Here is a 17,612-nt window from a genome sequence, read left to right on the forward strand (position 1 = left end):
AAAAAAAAAAGCTAAGGTATACTCAAAAGCACGCATGTGAATCGCACACGTATGGGAGGAAATATCCTCTGGTATAACTCATCGTGGGTGGAAACATAATGCCACGCATGTGAATGGCACACGCACTTTCTGAAGGTGTTACGACCCAAGTGTGACCAAGCGTGCGACTGGCACGCCTATAAAAATATTCATAACGGCTACCCTTTGTTACGAATTTAAAAAAACTTAGTAACGGATAGTGCCTATTACGAATAATTTGTAACGGCCATTTGTAAGGGGATTTTTGTAACAGCCACTAAGCCGTTACGAATCCGAGAATTTGGTGTAGTGTTATCATGAGTTCATTTCTGGAATGAACTCTGGTTTCATATAGGTTTTCTCAAAAATTAAGTAGAATTAACATGACTTCATTTTGATAAATGAACTACTACAAAATATAAGTTGAAATTAACACAGAAGGGTACTTTGGTCTATTTAATATTTTTAAATAATTATGGACTAAACAGTAAAGGCGTTTTCCCAAATGACTAAACAGACATGGGACCACCTAAAAAAGGACCAAGCGATTATTTTCCCAAATTAATTTCATTATTGATTGATTTTGTTTACTTACTAGTCCTATTCCTATTTAGTAAAGTCACGAATTATTTTCGTATAATTTGCCAAAAACAACGGGAAACAACCGAAAATATTTTGTTTTATCTTCTTCTCTTAATATATAACCTTAAGGCAACACAAATCACCAAAGGCCTTTGTATGTTGATGTTCGGGTATGCTGTAGAAAGTATCTTATATACATATGGTGCATTTTGGTTTCCGGTCCGGTCCGGATTCACATATTCATTTATTTTTATTTTTATTTGTTGAAAGTGATAGATTGAATTGATTATTGAAAAGAGATTACAAAGCTTTTATCTTCCTAAAACTGAGCAATGATATTACTGGGAGGATCTAACAACCAGACAACACATAATCTTTCAATTCTAGTAAATTTTTACAGAATATCTGCAACTTTACTTTTCTCTTTTGGCACATAGTTACACCAAAAGGTAAAAGTACTAAATAAAGACTTTATGTCTAAAACTAAATTATGAAATCTCCGGTCTATGTTAAAAGAGACTTTATTCACTGCATCAACAACTATTTTTGAATCCAGCTCAAACTCAATTTTCTCCAGATTTAATTCCTTAGCCCATTGAATATTCATGCTTCACTAAATTCTTGTGGTAATAATGTTCACATCCTCGTGTTTTTTTTCTTTCACAAGAAAAAGGCATAATGTATGAAGATCATCACTCATCAAAGAGATAGAATCAAGAGAAAAACAAAAATAGTTAGTTGGTCTAGTAATGACATTTTAATTACAGATTAAAATGCTAAAGGAATAACCAAGGTAGTCAATATCGGTTGTACAAGCCGATATTAAAGGTTTTTATAGGATATTGGAAAAAAACCTTTACGGTACTGAAAATATCAGCGATACGAAGGAGAAACGATAAAAACGCGTGTATCGTCCTGTACGGAACGATATATCGGTTTCACTTGTACACTGATAATATAGGTTTAACTTGTACACTGATATATCACTAATGCATTTTGTCTTTTGCTTATGATTTCTTAAACTTTTAGTTCAAGAAAGTAACTCCACTAATTTTGCTAGCTTCATATATGATTATGGTGGATGTAATTACCGTAAATGTGATGTCGATGGGCTAACAAACATTCAATGCTCGGTTTCGTTGTTGATAGTATAAGGCTCTAATCAACCACCTCTAATTTTGTAAGGTTGAAGTATGTTTACTACAATTATTATTTTCCATCATGGTTATATCGATATATATTTTTATTTGATAAATAATAAATATTAAAAAAATCCTAATGATGTATCGCCTATAAAATCAGATATTATCATTTGTACAGGTGTACAAGACCCGACCTATACGATACCGATACATGATATTAACTATCTTGGGAATAACCCTCAAACTACTTTGTGTGTCCATACATATACATTATATACACTTGACAAAGATAATAAACTGCTCCAAGTTCTTCTTCGTGTTTAGAATGTCCATTCTCGGAAAAACAGTATAACGTGGAGTAAAAGCCTCGTGAAAATATTCACTCACACCTTAAGTGTTTAGAAATAAACCTACCACCGATATTTATACGTATTAATTACTATGCATCGAATTTATAACTCAGATCCAATTTTATACTAGTATGGCATGTTTATATCGTAGGAAGAGAATCTCATTCTCACGAGTCTTATTCCTTTAATAAATTTTAAAGAAGTACCATGAGATCTAATAGTGTAATAGTGTGAGTACCACTTTTGCATTCAATACTTATGATCATTATTGCTTGATATTGTTTATTAATTAGTCCTATTACCTACGATTATTAATTGATACTATCATTTATTAATTACGCACATATTAAGAATCTCATATTTTTGAATCAAGCTCAAACTCCATTTTCTCCAGATTTAATTCCTTAGCCCATTGAATATTCATGTTTCACTAAATTCTTCTGGTAATAATGTTCACATCCTGCTGTGTTTTTTTTTCAACAAGAAAAGGGCATAATGTATTAAGATCATCACTCATCAAAGAGATGGAATCAAGAAAGAGATAAAAATAGTTAGTTGTGTCCAATAAAAACATTACAATTATGGATTAAGTGCTAAAGGAATAACCCTCAAACTACTTTGTGTGTATAGACTTATACATTGTCCACTTGACCGAGATAATAAGCTGCTCCAAGTTCATCTTCGTGTTTAGAATGTCCATTCTCAGAAAAGTGATTTTACGTGGGGTAATATAAATCCAAGCCTCGTGAAAATATTCACTCATATCTGAGATGCTTAGGAATACACCTACTACTGACATTTATACGTATTAATTACTATGCATCGAATGTATAATTTAGGAATATTCTATACTAATATGGCACGTTTAGATCGTAGGAAGAGAATCTCATTTTCACGAATCTTATACCTCTAACAAATTTTAAAGAAGTACATGAGATCTAATTGTGTGAGTACCACTTTTGCATTCGGTACTTATGATCATTATTGATTCCTAATAGAACTGTAAACTGCCAAAATACTCCAATCAAATAGCCAGTTTCCATCACCCACGTTATATTCGAGTAGATCAATAAATCACTAAAATATATGTTCACCTCTATCAAAATCTTTGGAAATGATATACACCCCCACAGATGTCACCACAGACCCACCACCACCAAAAACTAATAAAACGAATCTTTCAAACTTTCTCGGAGACATCAAGCAGAGAATTCCACCACCACCACCACCACCACCACCACAATGACTCCGATTGAAAACGGTGGCGGAAAATCCAAAACCACCACCACCACTCCAAACTCCAACCACCAAAGAACCAGCAAGCGAGGACCAATACCAGGACCTCAATATCATCATAAACATCTACAGCCATTGATCCCATTGGTAATCTCATCAACATCAGTAGTCAATTCATTTGTATCTCAAAACGATCTTCATCTTCATCCTTCTCAAACCCTAACCCTAGAAGCTAAACTATCTTCAATTACTCTTTCAATCAATCGGCTCAATTCTGTTATCCAGAAACAACAACAAGAAAACCCTAGTTCTATTCCTAAAACCCTAAAATCACACAAATCCAAATCTAAAACCGTAAAATCCCCAATTTCTCCTCCGGTGGTTGATGAATTCAAATCACCGCCTCCTGCATCTCCATCTCCGTCGCCCGAGGTAGCGAACAACGATGTGTTTCAATCGGATTGTTGGTTTCAGAGGTTTTTGTCTGCGGAGTCGGATCAATCTGATTCGAGATGGATTGAAGCTTTTCGAATGACGAAAACTTCGTTTATTCTATTGCTGCAGACTTTAGCTCCGTCGTTGCAGAATTATTCGAATACGAAGATTCCACCTGATTATATGCTTGCTTCTGCGCTGTTTCGATTAGCTCATGGTTCGTCTTTTAAATCTGTTGGCATAAGATTTGGGATTGATTCTGCGGTGGCGTGTCGGAGTTTTTATGAGGTAATTCGAGCTGTTAATGATCGATTAGGACATTTTTTTGAGTTCTCTCCGAATGATTTGAGTAGGATTATTGTAGGGTTTGGTTGGATTTCATTGCCGAATTGTTGCGGTGTTTTGGGGTTTAGTAGATTTGGCTTTGAATCAGCTGGGGGTTTGGGCGGCGATGAGGCGATTTTAGTACAGTGTCTGGTTGATTCAGAAGGTAGATTTTTAGATGTTTCATCTGGTTGGCCTAATAATATGAATCCATCTGCGATTTTAAATCATTCGAAATTGTATACTAGGGTAGAAGAATCTAAGGATTTTTTGAATGGTCCTTCATTTGAATTTCATGATGGTAATTCGATACCGCAGTATATATTAGGTGATTCTTGTTGCCCGTTATTGCCATGGCTTTTAACACCTTATCTGAAGGATGGTGATGGTGTTGATAGTGAGAATAATTCTCCGTCTTTAGTTCAAGTGTATAATTCTGTTCATAATCGAGGAATGAAATTAGTCGACACAGCATTTAGAAGCGTTCGAGCTAGATGGAGACTTCTTTTGACCAAGTGGAAAGAGGAATCGATTGAGCCGTATCCATATGTTATTGTTGCTGCTTGTTTGCTGCATAATTTTCTCTTGAATTGTAGCGAACCATTGCCAAATGAATTCATGGGTGAGTATGATATGGAGCCAGAGGAGTTCCCTGTTTTTGGAGGGAAGGGCGATGAGAATGCACAGAGGGTCAGATATACACTTGCTTTGCAATTGGCAATGGCTAGTCAGAGCTTCTGAAACTATGAACGCTAATTGTGAATAACCGGTTACGGTACTTGCCTTTTCTTTTTCTTTCTTTTTTTGGCTTTTTGAAGTTGGTATAGGTAATGTAGGTTTGTATATGCAATGCTTAGTTGATAGGTTCCTGACTTGTTCTTTTATTCAAAATTAAATTTGTCAGCATCTGCCTTTCTCTCGTTTCTTCGCTTGCATTTGTTGCCATTACAATAAACTGCTTACTTGAGTACCAGATACTAGAGTGACAGAGAGACAAGAACAAGTTTCGAAAAAATTACAATAATTGGAAACGGAGATGTAACCATTTCACATCCATAAATTGCAAATTAACGAATTTCAGTCTCTTGTTTGGTTTTGTGCTCGTTCTCCATTTATATATATATTTGAACTTCTAATTTAGTTTTTTCTTCTTGATTTGTACGTATTGAAATGTTAAGCAGATAGGTATTTTTAGGGGGTTCCTTGTCCTGGATTTTGTTAGAGACTGTTATGAGCATGTTCCAAAAGTGCATTTGAACTTTTATGCTAGTAGCATACTTCTTTTAGTGGTAATGTATGAGTTAGGGTGTAGATTGCCGATTCAACTCCCTATGATTTTACTGTCTCACTGAAAGAGGCACCTAGTGATAACAGTCAGCATGCCTTTTTTTTTTTTTTGTTGTTGTTGTGTACTTCAGGAGTCTTTCATTCTCGGTGAACTAATCAACATCTCTCTGTTCCTATATCTTAAATTTGTATATTGTAGTGAATTGTGATTTGAGTATGAATGAAGTTTGATTCACAAAAATCGTTGTCCAACATTGTTGAAGTGTTGGCCGAATACTGTCGGTGCCTGTCTAGTAGAGATGGTAAAGTCGTAGGGAATTGAACCTACCACCATAGGTTGAAACTTGTCTGTGCAATGGTCATTTAATCATCAGAAAAGAAAGATGAAGACTATTGTTGTTGTTCTCTTTTTGTTACTTGCTGTATATCCTGGCTGAAACTGTGTTTTTGCCGGGACTGTCAAACTTAAATTAAACCCAGTTGATATGGTCTTTGGCTCTTTGCCTTTGGCCCTCTAACCTGGGTAGTTATATCTACCCCGTAGGCCATACCCAGGCAAGTACTGCTTTATTAGCTATTCACTACAAATATGTAGGGCCATTACATAAAGTGCATCATCGGCATTGTTCAGGTAATTTTCTGTTAAAAAGTAGTTATTATTGCTTTCTAGATTCTACTTGCATGGTAATGTGCTGAGATTCATTGTTCGGGTCATTTTCTATAAATTTGATTATTCTTGTTTGGCGTCTTGTTTGACTGTTCCAGTGAAATTTGTATGTTAATGATCTCTCCGTTGGATTTGTGGTCTATGCCTGTGAGTGGTGAGTGACATTTCCCAATCGATGTGCCTCCGCCTTTATTACCCTGAACACAAGTAGTGGTGGTTTATGGTATGTCCAGTATCAGCTCCACCAGCCCAAGATGGTAGGTAAATCATGAAGTAGGTGTGTGGCTAACCACTGCCAATAAACATATCCAATTACAAGTACTAATGCTTTGGAGAATTAAAATACTTCTGTACAAATCATTCAGGGGGTACAAATAAATTATTCAGGGCGACAAAGAAAGGTTCCATAACAAGAACTAAATAACAAATTAACTGATGCCACACATTTGACAAGATGATTGCTATTCTGGATGTAAACATTTTGCATAAGACTTTTATCCCAAAAGATGATAGTTTTGAAAGGAAATACGCAGCCGCAGGAATTGAATCCGGATCTAGCCCACAATCGCAACAGCTCTAGTAATTTTAACTTTCAGACAGACTGGTCAAATGGGACACAGCAGATTGTACTAATTGGCATTTGTTTCTGCAACTGCATTACTGTTTCCAAGTAACACATGATTGATTAGTCTTTCGATATTCATGTAAGAAGATCCACCTGGTTTAACAGCTGATTGAGCCTTTTCTTTCCAATCTAAAGCTTTCTTTCTCATTTCCTTCCCCTTGTCTTTATCCATCAATTCTCTAACCAACCTCTCCACTTCATCTTTCTTCACATCTGCATCAATTTCAGAACCATTTGCCCATTCGGTGCATACGTACCGACAATTGGTCTGTTGTTCTGCGAAAAATGGCCAACATATCATTGGAATTCCCTCGGAAATACTTTCCAGAGTTGAATTCCATCCTGAATGCGTTAAGAATCCTCCAATAGATGAGTGGGCAAGGACTTGTTCTTGTTGACACCAACTAGCTATCATGCTTCTTCCTTTAGTCTCTTCCAAGAACTCTTCCGGTACTTTTGCCGAATCACCGGATACCATGTCGGGTCGGATTATCCACAAGAAAGGGTGTTTACTGTTAGCAAGTCCCCAAGCAAATTCAGTTAATTGTTGTGCTGTCATAACTGTAATACTTCCAAAGTTCACATAAACAACTGAATTTGGTTCCCACTGATTCAACCATTCCAAACAACTTGCATCTTCTTTCCATAAACTTGACCCGATGGATTTCGACTCGGATTCTGGTATTTGATGTCCCAATAAATGTAATGGACCAATGGTGAGAACCTCAGGATATGTAGATCGGATTGTTTTCAGAACTTTCGGTTCTAAGTCTTCGAAAGTGTTGAGTATTACACCTTTAGCTCTCATTGCCAAACTTGTATGTTCAATATTAACAGTCAGCATGGTCGCTTCAGGATCGGTTGTTCTGATAAACGTCGGAAAATCTTTTAACCGCATGATTCCTTCCATACCAGGAATCCAATCGACCGGTGTATCAAGATATCCATTCGTAAGATCACTTTCATCTGAACAATTACCAAGTCAATATCAAACTTGTTAGATCCACGAACCGGACATTAAAAGTACAGCAAATAAAATCTTGCATAACAGTGTACCGGTACCGCTACTGAAAAAGTTCAAGTTCCGGTGACTACTTACCCTTAAGTGGTACTAGACCTCTTTCAACGAGCTCAGCGTAATACACATATCCGATGAATCCACAAGCACTAGTAGTAAAAAAAACTACTTCCGGTATATTGAGCTGCTCTGCGGCTTTCACTGTGAAGCTCATAGCCCCATCTGAAATGATGCAAGAAACATTAGGCACATCTGGGGAGTCGTTAAGCCGTGTTACAAGATCAACGAACGGAGCCAAACAATTCACTCGAACCGAAGCACATAAAGATGGGATATCTTGTGTAGAATCCGAATCAGATGCTGGAAGTCCGTCAGGTATGGTCTCGAACTGAAAATCGTCTATTGCGTTACCAGATCCTCTAGATTTGAGAAATCTTTTGTGATTGAATTCAGTGTTTACAAAGGTGATATGAAAACCTCTAAAATGAAGGTATTTAGCTAGTTTGAGCATGGGACTGATATGACCTTGAGCTGGATATGGAATGCATATTGCATGAGGTTTTTGTGTTGCAAGAGAACCCATTTTTTTGTGAAATCTAAGTTTAAAAAGATAAAATCAAAGTTTTCGTTCAGTATTTTTTCTTTTAATGGAAGTTTTGGTTCAGTATTTGTGACACTATATAGTGGAGGTTTGTTGAAGTAGTTAGTGGTATATTTAATAGTGCCATTATTGAGTTATGATGCAAGTGACATGCTGAGAAGATGGAGATATCTAGTTATGCACCATTGGTGGACTAAACGTAACTACGGTTTGAGCATTTGAGTTAGTTTTTGTTTTTATTTTTGGCACATGAGCTGTTGGCTTCTTTTGTAGTTGCAAATTGAAATGATGTGTACATCTATAGTACCTTGAAGAAAAATATATTGGCCAATTCAACACGAATTGGTTTGTTTTTCTTCCCACATGAATAATTTTGTTTCTTTGAGAGACGTAAGCAAAGTCTTAAACGAAATCAACGAACTCTAGAGCTAGTAGAAGTTCATTCAAGATTACAGATTTTGGTCGTTCCATATATAAAAATGATAGAGGACAAGTTGTTACGATCATGACTATTACTCTCAGTTGATTGTTTTGTTCACGTCTTTTACACGGCTGTTCACTATAGTATTGGCGTCAACATCTCCCGAGAGTTTGAGCAATAATAGGGCTGAGAATCAATTAAGTAATATGAAAACCAGCAATTTAGTCGAGGACAAGTTGACAGAAACCTACCAGATAGACGATAATAAATATTTTTTAAGAACAGAATCAAATCAACTGCCTTCCATTATTCTGAACGATGATTCATAATTTCTTAAAATAACAACACTTAAGTTAACCTAATCCCATATCTTTAAACAAAACAAAAAAGTGGTGTTTTTCAAGGTATTTTTAGTCCCCCACAACTCTCTCTCTTCTTTAATGTTTTTTTTTTCCAGAAGATCTCTGATTAGCTCGCATTTTAAGAATGGATCTGATCTGATGATGATCATGTTAGTAGCTTGTGGACATGTGTTATCCACGAGAGTCTAACTTTGTCTTTCATTTACTATTTTTATTCCTACCGGGACTTAAAACCTATCAGGTGACACAAAATTGGCACTGTAATCGGCAGTCTATTGCTTTACAAGTAAAATTTCCCTTAAAATTGACTTTCATGAAACTAATTCAGCTAAGTGCCTCAAGGTTAATTATTGTGATCCAAAATTTGTCTCGGCAGCCATAATATAATGTGTCGTGATCCAAATTTATTTACTGACCTAAAATTTGCACAATGAAACATGCCACTGTAACAAAAAATCTCCCAAACGGTTGAATTAACTGATGGAAACATCTTCGGTTAATAGGAGTCTTAATATATACTATCTCTGCTTCTGTAAAAGAAATACTGTTATTTTCGTAGAAACAGAGGGAAAATTTGCACAGTGTGACTTGTCACTGTAACAAAAAATCTCCCAGAAAATTGGTTGAATTAACTGATCAAAACATCTTCCGTTAGCAGGAATCTTAATACATACTTCCTCCGTTTCTACAAAAGAAATACCATTATTTTTGTAATAATGGAGCAACCGAGGGAGTATACATCTTTGCTATCCCACACGACTTTGCGGGTTGCCTTCCCGCAAGAGCGACTTCTTTACCATTAGATCATGTTAAAACCCAGATCTAACAGTTTTGAGCTCTTTAGGAGAAGTGATGGGTCCTTTCCTGAAAATGGTGGGTCATTTCCTAAAAATGATGGGTTTTTTCCTGAATGTGAATCTAACCGTTGATTTGATCATCCAACGGTAAAAAAATCACTCTTGAAAAAAGCCATCCTGCAGAATCGGGTGGGATAGCGTTTCTCTATATCTTTTTGTTGATGTCGTTGTTGATGGATTCGGAATCTCAATACTAGAAGCATTACCCAATAGGTGGGAGACTGTGACAGCATGGAGCCATGTATTTAAATAGGGTACCAGTACCGTCCCAATCTCCTACAGACAGACGTGAACTCTAGTGGGGACTGCAGAAGTACAAACCAATTCATTGGAATTTGGAAGTTCATTTGGACCTTTAGATGAATTCTGATAATGCTAATAATAATACACTACAAAGCCTGGCTTGATTGGGTATACCCATATTAATTGGGTATACCCAATTCCAAGGAGACATAGTGTGTCATTATTAAAAAGGGTGATTTTATTTTAATACCCTTAAACTAATTAAATCTTAAAAATAAATTCATTTTTTAATTTCAGTAACTCTAAAACTAAACAATTCTTAATCTTCTCTTCTTCTTCATCTTCTTCATCTGCATCTTCCATCAACCAAACCATAAAAAAAAATTCAACTTTGATTTTCCAAAAAAATTGTTGACTCTACCGGCGAAAAGAAAACTATAAGTGATGTTTAAACTCAAACCCATCGTTCTGTTGTGTGATTTGATTGTAATATTAGGTTAAAAATCAAAAACTGTGATTTCTGTGTTTTTAGTCGGCAAGGTCGTAACATGCATATCTTGCCGACTTTTCATAACAGCCATGGCGACTGTAATTTTTTTTCAACAGCCGACAGGGTATCTTTTGAAGACCTTGCCGGCCAATATAGCTGGCAAGGTCGTAACATGCATATCTTGCCGACTTTTCATAATAGCCATGGCGACTGTAAATTTTTCAACAGCCGGCATGGTATTTTATGAAGACCTTGCCGGACTAATAAACAGCCGGAAAGGTATTTTATGAAGATCTTGCCTACTAGTAAACAGCCGACAGCGTATTTTTTGAAAACCTTGCCGGCTTATACATTTTTCTGAACAGCCGGCAGGGTATTTTTAACAACCGGCAAGGTATTTTTTGAAAACCTTGTCGGCTAATAAATTTTTTCTGTCGTCTCCTGTGTATCAAAAAAGTAAAGTCGGCATGGTCGACGAAGTTGGCCGGCAGGGTCCTTGCCGGCTTATACATTTTTCTGAACAGCCGGCAGGGTATTTTCAACAGTCGGCAGGGTATTTTTAACAGCCGGCAGGGTATTTTTTGAAAATCTTGCCGGCTAATAAATTTTTTCTGTCGTCTCCTGTGTGTCAAAAAAGTAAAGTCGGCATGGTCGACGAAGTTGGCCGGCATGATCTTCATCGTCGACCTTGCCGACTTTTTATACTTTCAGAACTAAAAGTGTTGATTTATGATCTAATTTTGCGTATGATTTCATACAACAGCTTTGCAATCCCCTTTTTAGAAGTGTTTGGGTTGTGTGGTTTCATTTCCGTTGCAAAAGATTTTCTCAAAACAATTTTTTTCATCAAAAATCTTCTCAAATAAGTTCAATCAAAAACAAAATTTCATAACTTCAATTCCTAAGTTTTAATCTATTCAATCAATCTAAACTCAATTAATTAACCTAATCAGAATTTTTAGTGTTAATGAAACAAGGATATATTAGCCATTTAGAAAATATATGATTAAGGGGTGGCTTATTTTACTTCCAAATGACTCTATTTTGTCTTATTGGATATATCCAATTTTTAAGATGTTTACTTGGGGTGTTGTACATAGCATATTTATATTTGTATACATATATAGGATATGTAGGTTTTATAAGGAGTCATTTGTGTCAGCTTATTTTCTTTACTATAAATTTTAACTAAAACAAATCCATTGGATTATCTGCATCCAATCTGTCCATCCGTGCATCTATTGGATGCAAATCCGTTGGATATGGATTGGATGCGGATGCCATATTTGAAATCCGTAGTGTAATGGATTGGATGAGGATGAGGCGCAAACCGGTTCATATCGACCCATGCTCACCCCTAGGTATACGTCTACAGTGGTTCTAAACAGACCCAGCTGTTACACCACACAAAAACAATATTCCCAAAGACTCTCACAGTTTTGTATGGTGGGTCCCGGCGGGCCCCCCGGAGGATAATAGGGGGCCATTTATCGTGGGGTCATTGGAAAATTTATGAGGAATAGTTTTGGCGTTGTTTTGTTGCTCGGTTCAAATTGAATTTTTGATACGTCTATATGCACACTTTAAAAGTTTGTGGGCCTGAATGCGGGTATCTGGAAAGTCAGATAACACACAAAACATCAGTAATAAGAAAGGAAATTGAACAATGTAACTAATCATTCTCATTTGGTCTTTAAGGTAAGTTTTTGTTTTTCACTTATATAATTTGAACTAGTCCAGCATATAAATTTGAATCCAATACTTGGATGATAACATAGTCATATTGAAATAGATGTTTTTTTTTTTTTTTGTTGGTTTTTTTGTTGGTTTTTTTGAAATGATCTCCATTTCTTCTTTATAGTAAATTTTTCTTACATGATTTGAAGCACTTAAAAGTTAAAATAGATAAAATTGAACCCAATAAGTAAAAGTCAATGACAGTCGCTTTTAGGTGCAAGAAAAGAAAATCTTGATTCTTTTTTAGTGGTCTAAACTCTCCACGGTATGCCCACAAAATGATACGGTGAGACAAAATTTATCTAGAATCTTATTCTCTTTCTTATGCCAAAACAAGTGAATATTCTTAATTTAAAAAAAATCCTATGATTGAGGTTTGAAAAGGCTTGGTCTTTTTGAGGCTGCATTCATAGGATCATGAAATAGTAATAGTGAACACCCCTATCCAAATATTTTATATAATGACTAATATGCCTCCCGTTTGATTTGAGATAATAAACTTGATTAAAATCACTAATCATGAAGTGATGAAGGTGAAAATCAAAAGAACAAAAAAAAAAATCAGAGGAAAGTGAAGAAGAAGAACAAACAAAATTTGGGAAAGAAGATTGGAAATGACTCAAATGAGTGATTCAAACAATACTTCTGATGTAGGTGAATCCCTATCTTTAAAATACGATAACATATAAATACCCATTAACAACGATCAACTCTTTGTTGATTTTTCAGAAAATCATGAATTTTTTTCTCAAACTCAACATAACCATTATGAACCTTACTATGACAAGTGGAATGCACGTGCGTTGCACGTCGGCAAACGCTAGTCTTTTCAATTGTGTTTCTTACTTTCGCAGAAAATGACAAACTGAAACAAAATGCATTATAACATATCATCCAACAATAGTAAAACAAATACACTTTCCTTTTTCATTCATAAGTTAATCATTCTAGCTAGACATCTCTCTAGGTTACGTTAACTTAAGTAAAATTAGTAAAACAAGGGAATGTTAAACTGTAGAAACTACTTGGAAGAACAAAACAATGGACAATAAACATATATGTAAAATTTGGAACTTTGGAAGGTGAGCCTACATCTGGATAAGAGAATTGTTGGAATAATTGCCGATTTCACACCTGCAAAATAAGGATTAATCACAAAACAAAGTGACGGCTGAGTCACGACCAGGTCGCTCTCTTTAAGACGTTTTGTGGCTCTGCCTTGAGTTTTGTGCAAGCAGTTCTTTCTTCGTCACAACGTCCCCAGGATAAAACAATCGAGAAAAACTCCCTTTCGATTTCTCACACACACAATGAGAAATCGATTACTTCTACTCTCTCTATTGTTGCTCAATATTTTTTGGTCTCTTGATTCTTAGGAAACAATTGTGTAAAAACTTGTGTTTTCTTTCTGTTCTCAAAAACTGATTTTATAACCAGGAAATCAATGCGAATTAATGAAAATAAATTGAATTAATTCCTGCAGTTACAATTCCATTCAACAGTCAAAAAACGGGCAAATAAATCATGCCATAAATAGAGCAATTAAAACATAATTAAGTGCAGTAAAAAATGGTTTGAAAAAATATTTTCAAAAATAGTAAAAAATACTTTCCAAATTCAAGAGACCTCCCAAGACCCCAAGGCCCCGCTCCTGAACTAATGATATATATATATATATATACCCAATCAATAGGGGGAGGAATTCGATCCTGAGACCTTACCCTCGAGGCTCAAAATGCTTAACCACCGGGCCAAGCTCAAATTGTTGATATAAATTACAAAAAAATTATTTTAAAATACATATCCCAACAAGAACCCCCTTCCTCGGTCAAAATAAAATACAAACTCTTAACATCATTATGTCATCTTACTGGTGCGGAGATTGTAACACCCCGCGATGCGCCATTGCTCGAGATAAAGCTTCATCCAAATCTTCTGTTGTAGGTGAGATGCATTTGGCCCAGGGCCAATATCCGGTGGCAAGCAAGGCACATCGCGTATGCATAATGGATAAGGCCAATATGGCATTAGTTGGAGGTTACATTGGCTAAGAGACAATCTTGCATCAAATGATGCGTTAGGCCAGTTGGGTATATGTCCTTGAATATGTACATCCAACATGGCTGGACATCGGGTGGAAAATGTACAGCCAACACGGTTGGGCATAGGAGTGGCCTATGGGCCAAAGCTATAATACAGCCATCTTGGCTGAACATCTAGTTGAAATTTGAGTGGCCTATGGGCCAAAGTCGGAAATACAGCCATCACGGCCCTTCAGCGGGTTTGGCTCAGGAAGTGTTCAGCCATCCTGGCCGGGCATGGGAACTGGCCTGTGAGCCGAACTAAAAATACAGCCATTACGGCCGTATATCTCAGTTGGCCAGAATGGTAAGGTGCAACCATCATGGCCTGGGGAATTGATGAATGATTTTTCCTCCCCCAATTTGAGTTGTAAAAATGTCAAATTAACATATATAGGGAGGGATAGTTGGTTGAAGGTGCATATGCGGACCATGTACCAAGTAAACTTCACAACTTAGCCGGAACACTACGAATGATGCCTAAGGCTCGTTCTAAGTTGCGTAGCCTAACGAATGGAACATATATTACTGAGGCATCACTATGCCATTCCACGGACTCGATGATGCATCACTTGGATGTATTTGACGGAACGGCCTATACGGACTAGGCCATCACCACCACTGCTTGGCCACGACCTAGCAAATGAGTTGGTTTAAGTTGCTTGTCCCTTCAGTGATGAACTATGGTCTGCGCTACTTGCATCATCGTGCCACTGGCATGCGCCAGCTATGTCAGCCACGCCACCGTGCCGCAGCGCACGTGCTAATTAAGATTTCGATATGCCAAACCCTAGTTTAGCTGAAGTCGCCATGCCAACTATGTTAAGTGATTCTCCTAAGGCCTTAAGTTTAAAATTAGCAACATGGCCAATGTTGCCATAGCCAAATTTAGGTCTAATACCAATATGTCAAAACAGCTGCCACGGCTACGCCACTGGCATGCCGCTATGCCATGGATACGCCAGACGAAACTATGCCAATGGCGCCATTTTACTATACAACAAGATATGGTCATAATCAATGGCCATCATTCCTCATGAGATGCAATCTCAGCCATCTAAATTTGCCACCGAACTGACAGACTTGTGGCATCTTTTAGGCAACCATCCGCTTAAATATCGTGGCCATGGCTACGCCAGGCGCCACTTATACCACCGTGCCACTGGCATGCACGAGCTATACCAGTCATGCCGCTGTGCCACTGGCATACACCAAAAACGCCACTGTGCCATTACCAGGCGCCAACAGAAGGTATCCATAATCAACGGCCTTCCTCATGAGATGCAATCTCAACCATCCAAGTTCGCCACTGAACTGACGGACTTGTTGAAAGTTTTAGGCGACCAACCAAGACGTGCCTAATAGCATCACATGCTATTTTCCTGCGGCAAGACTCTTGACTTTGACTTGCCGCACGTAGCAAAGTGCTACATGTTTTCCATGAAAACGCTCGAGACATCAAACATGTCACAAACTGGGGGATACTCATCAGGGTATTGGTCTGGCGGTTTACAGCGTGCGGTGTGCAATACGCCCGTTATAAGAAAGTGTCATGAAGCAGGACAATTAGTGGCGGCAAGAAGTAACGGGTGTAAACGGATCCACTTCCTTCATCATGGAAGCATGGGTTTCTGACAGTTATACGTTACTCCATTCTTCCATCACCCAATCGTTCCCACTTCCTACGAGACCAGGGTACGTTTCAATATGACTTGTATAAATAGGATTCACCCATTTCCACCAAACAACAAGTTTTCGTCAGAGAAAAACACAGTATCCAGAAATCACATGATAGCTTTCCATTCTGCTAGCCAATACTACTTTCTGATACAAGTCATAAACAACCACACCTTCAGAATCAATGATTCTGGTCTCAACACTTTCTTCGCTTCCCTCCCTAAGACCAACCCTTATCCTTCACTTTGTGACAGAAACAAGCCTGGAACGACCATTTCTTGGTTTAGGCCAGGATTGTACAGGTTGATCTCTCGAGTCAAAAGTACTCACATGCAGTGCATTGTTTAGGGTTTCGACTCGTTTCTCGTCCACACAAAATTACCAAAATTGGCAGAAACAGTTTTCACCCACAAACACTTACGTCATTAGATTCTTCTTTCTTTTCGACATTCTCTTCCTTCTTCTGCTCCGCCGCCACCACCATCAGATGCAGTAACGGCCATTGAAGCACTACATCCTGAGGGCATTGAGGGAAACACTTCCCTTCCAGATGCAATAAGTTCATTATGCCCTTATCTTTGACTTAAGGAACAACTCAATTCTTGGGACATCTCAGTCAGTTCAACTGCATGGAAAAAAATATAATACTTAATGAGGTTGGAGTTGGTTTGTTGTGGAAAGAATTCCTAAATGTTAAAATGTATAGTCGCAAGTATGTTTTCACAGAAACAGGAAGAGTCGTATGAATTTCTGGATGATCTAAATAATTCCAAATTATAATCAAGGGCAGTTTATACTGACTAAACTGGAGTCGAAGTTCCTATTTGTTGGCATATTGAGTCATCTGTGTGAGGAAACTATTTTATACCATTTGGATGAAAAGGGGAAAAATCTCATATATTCTGTAAATAAAATGGCACATGCATATCATATGAATGAATCGTTTTCGGGTGAAGCCAACTAAAGAACTTATTACTCTAAATTTAAGCTTCACACATACATAGTTGGGTATGGTCATAAGATAAATCATAAAAAGCTCCAAATGGTAAGCTGCTAGACAATAAGGAGGTAAAAGAGGAGTAAATTAACCTCAGTATTCATGGGATGTTACTAAGATCACTTGTTACCACGAAGCTTGCGTACGACTAATGAGATCCACTTCTTCAGGTTCTAATACTCCCATGTTTCAATGTTTGGTTATAGATAGTTCAATCACCTCTACCACAGCTTTTCCGAGGTCTTATTCTGCAACGTCATATGAACCAAACTATGAAATGTAAGACGTGTTTCACAATTCTGCCGTCTTTTTCTAGTATTGTACCATGTAAGACAGAGTAAACATACCCTTTGAAATGTGAGGTTAACTCACAACAAATGTTATCGGCACTTCACCGGTTTCTTCATTTGGATACCTACCATGTTTAAAATCTGCAAACATCTGTATCAGACTTAACAATTA

The 17,612-nt window shown here is 37.2% G+C and overlaps 2 protein-coding genes across 2 annotated transcripts; one reads left to right on the forward strand and one right to left on the reverse strand.

Moving 5' to 3' along the window:
- The first annotated feature begins 3,254 nt into the window (after window positions 1-3,254).
- LOC113335919 (protein ALP1-like) lies at window positions 3,255-5,003 on the forward strand. The gene has a single exon (XM_026581931.1). It carries the CDS (start codon window positions 3,335-3,337, stop codon window positions 4,826-4,828), a length of 1,494 nt encoding a protein of 497 aa, XP_026437716.1. The 5' UTR covers window positions 3,255-3,334; the 3' UTR covers window positions 4,829-5,003.
- Window positions 5,004-6,348: 1,345 nt separating this feature from the next.
- LOC113336093 (7-deoxyloganetin glucosyltransferase-like) lies at window positions 6,349-8,534 on the reverse strand. Its single transcript, XM_026582082.1, has 2 exons — window positions 7,766-8,534; window positions 6,349-7,632 (listed from the first exon to the last, which is right to left on the reverse strand). Exons 1-2 carry the CDS (start codon window positions 8,265-8,267, stop codon window positions 6,671-6,673), a joined length of 1,464 nt encoding a protein of 487 aa, XP_026437867.1. The 5' UTR covers window positions 8,268-8,534; the 3' UTR covers window positions 6,349-6,670.
- Between the last annotated feature and the right edge of the window lie 9,078 nt (window positions 8,535-17,612).

Source organism: Papaver somniferum, unplaced genomic scaffold (genome assembly GCF_003573695.1).
Source record: "Papaver somniferum cultivar HN1 unplaced genomic scaffold, ASM357369v1 unplaced-scaffold_150, whole genome shotgun sequence".
NCBI lineage: Eukaryota > Viridiplantae > Streptophyta > Magnoliopsida > Ranunculales > Papaveraceae > Papaver > Papaver somniferum.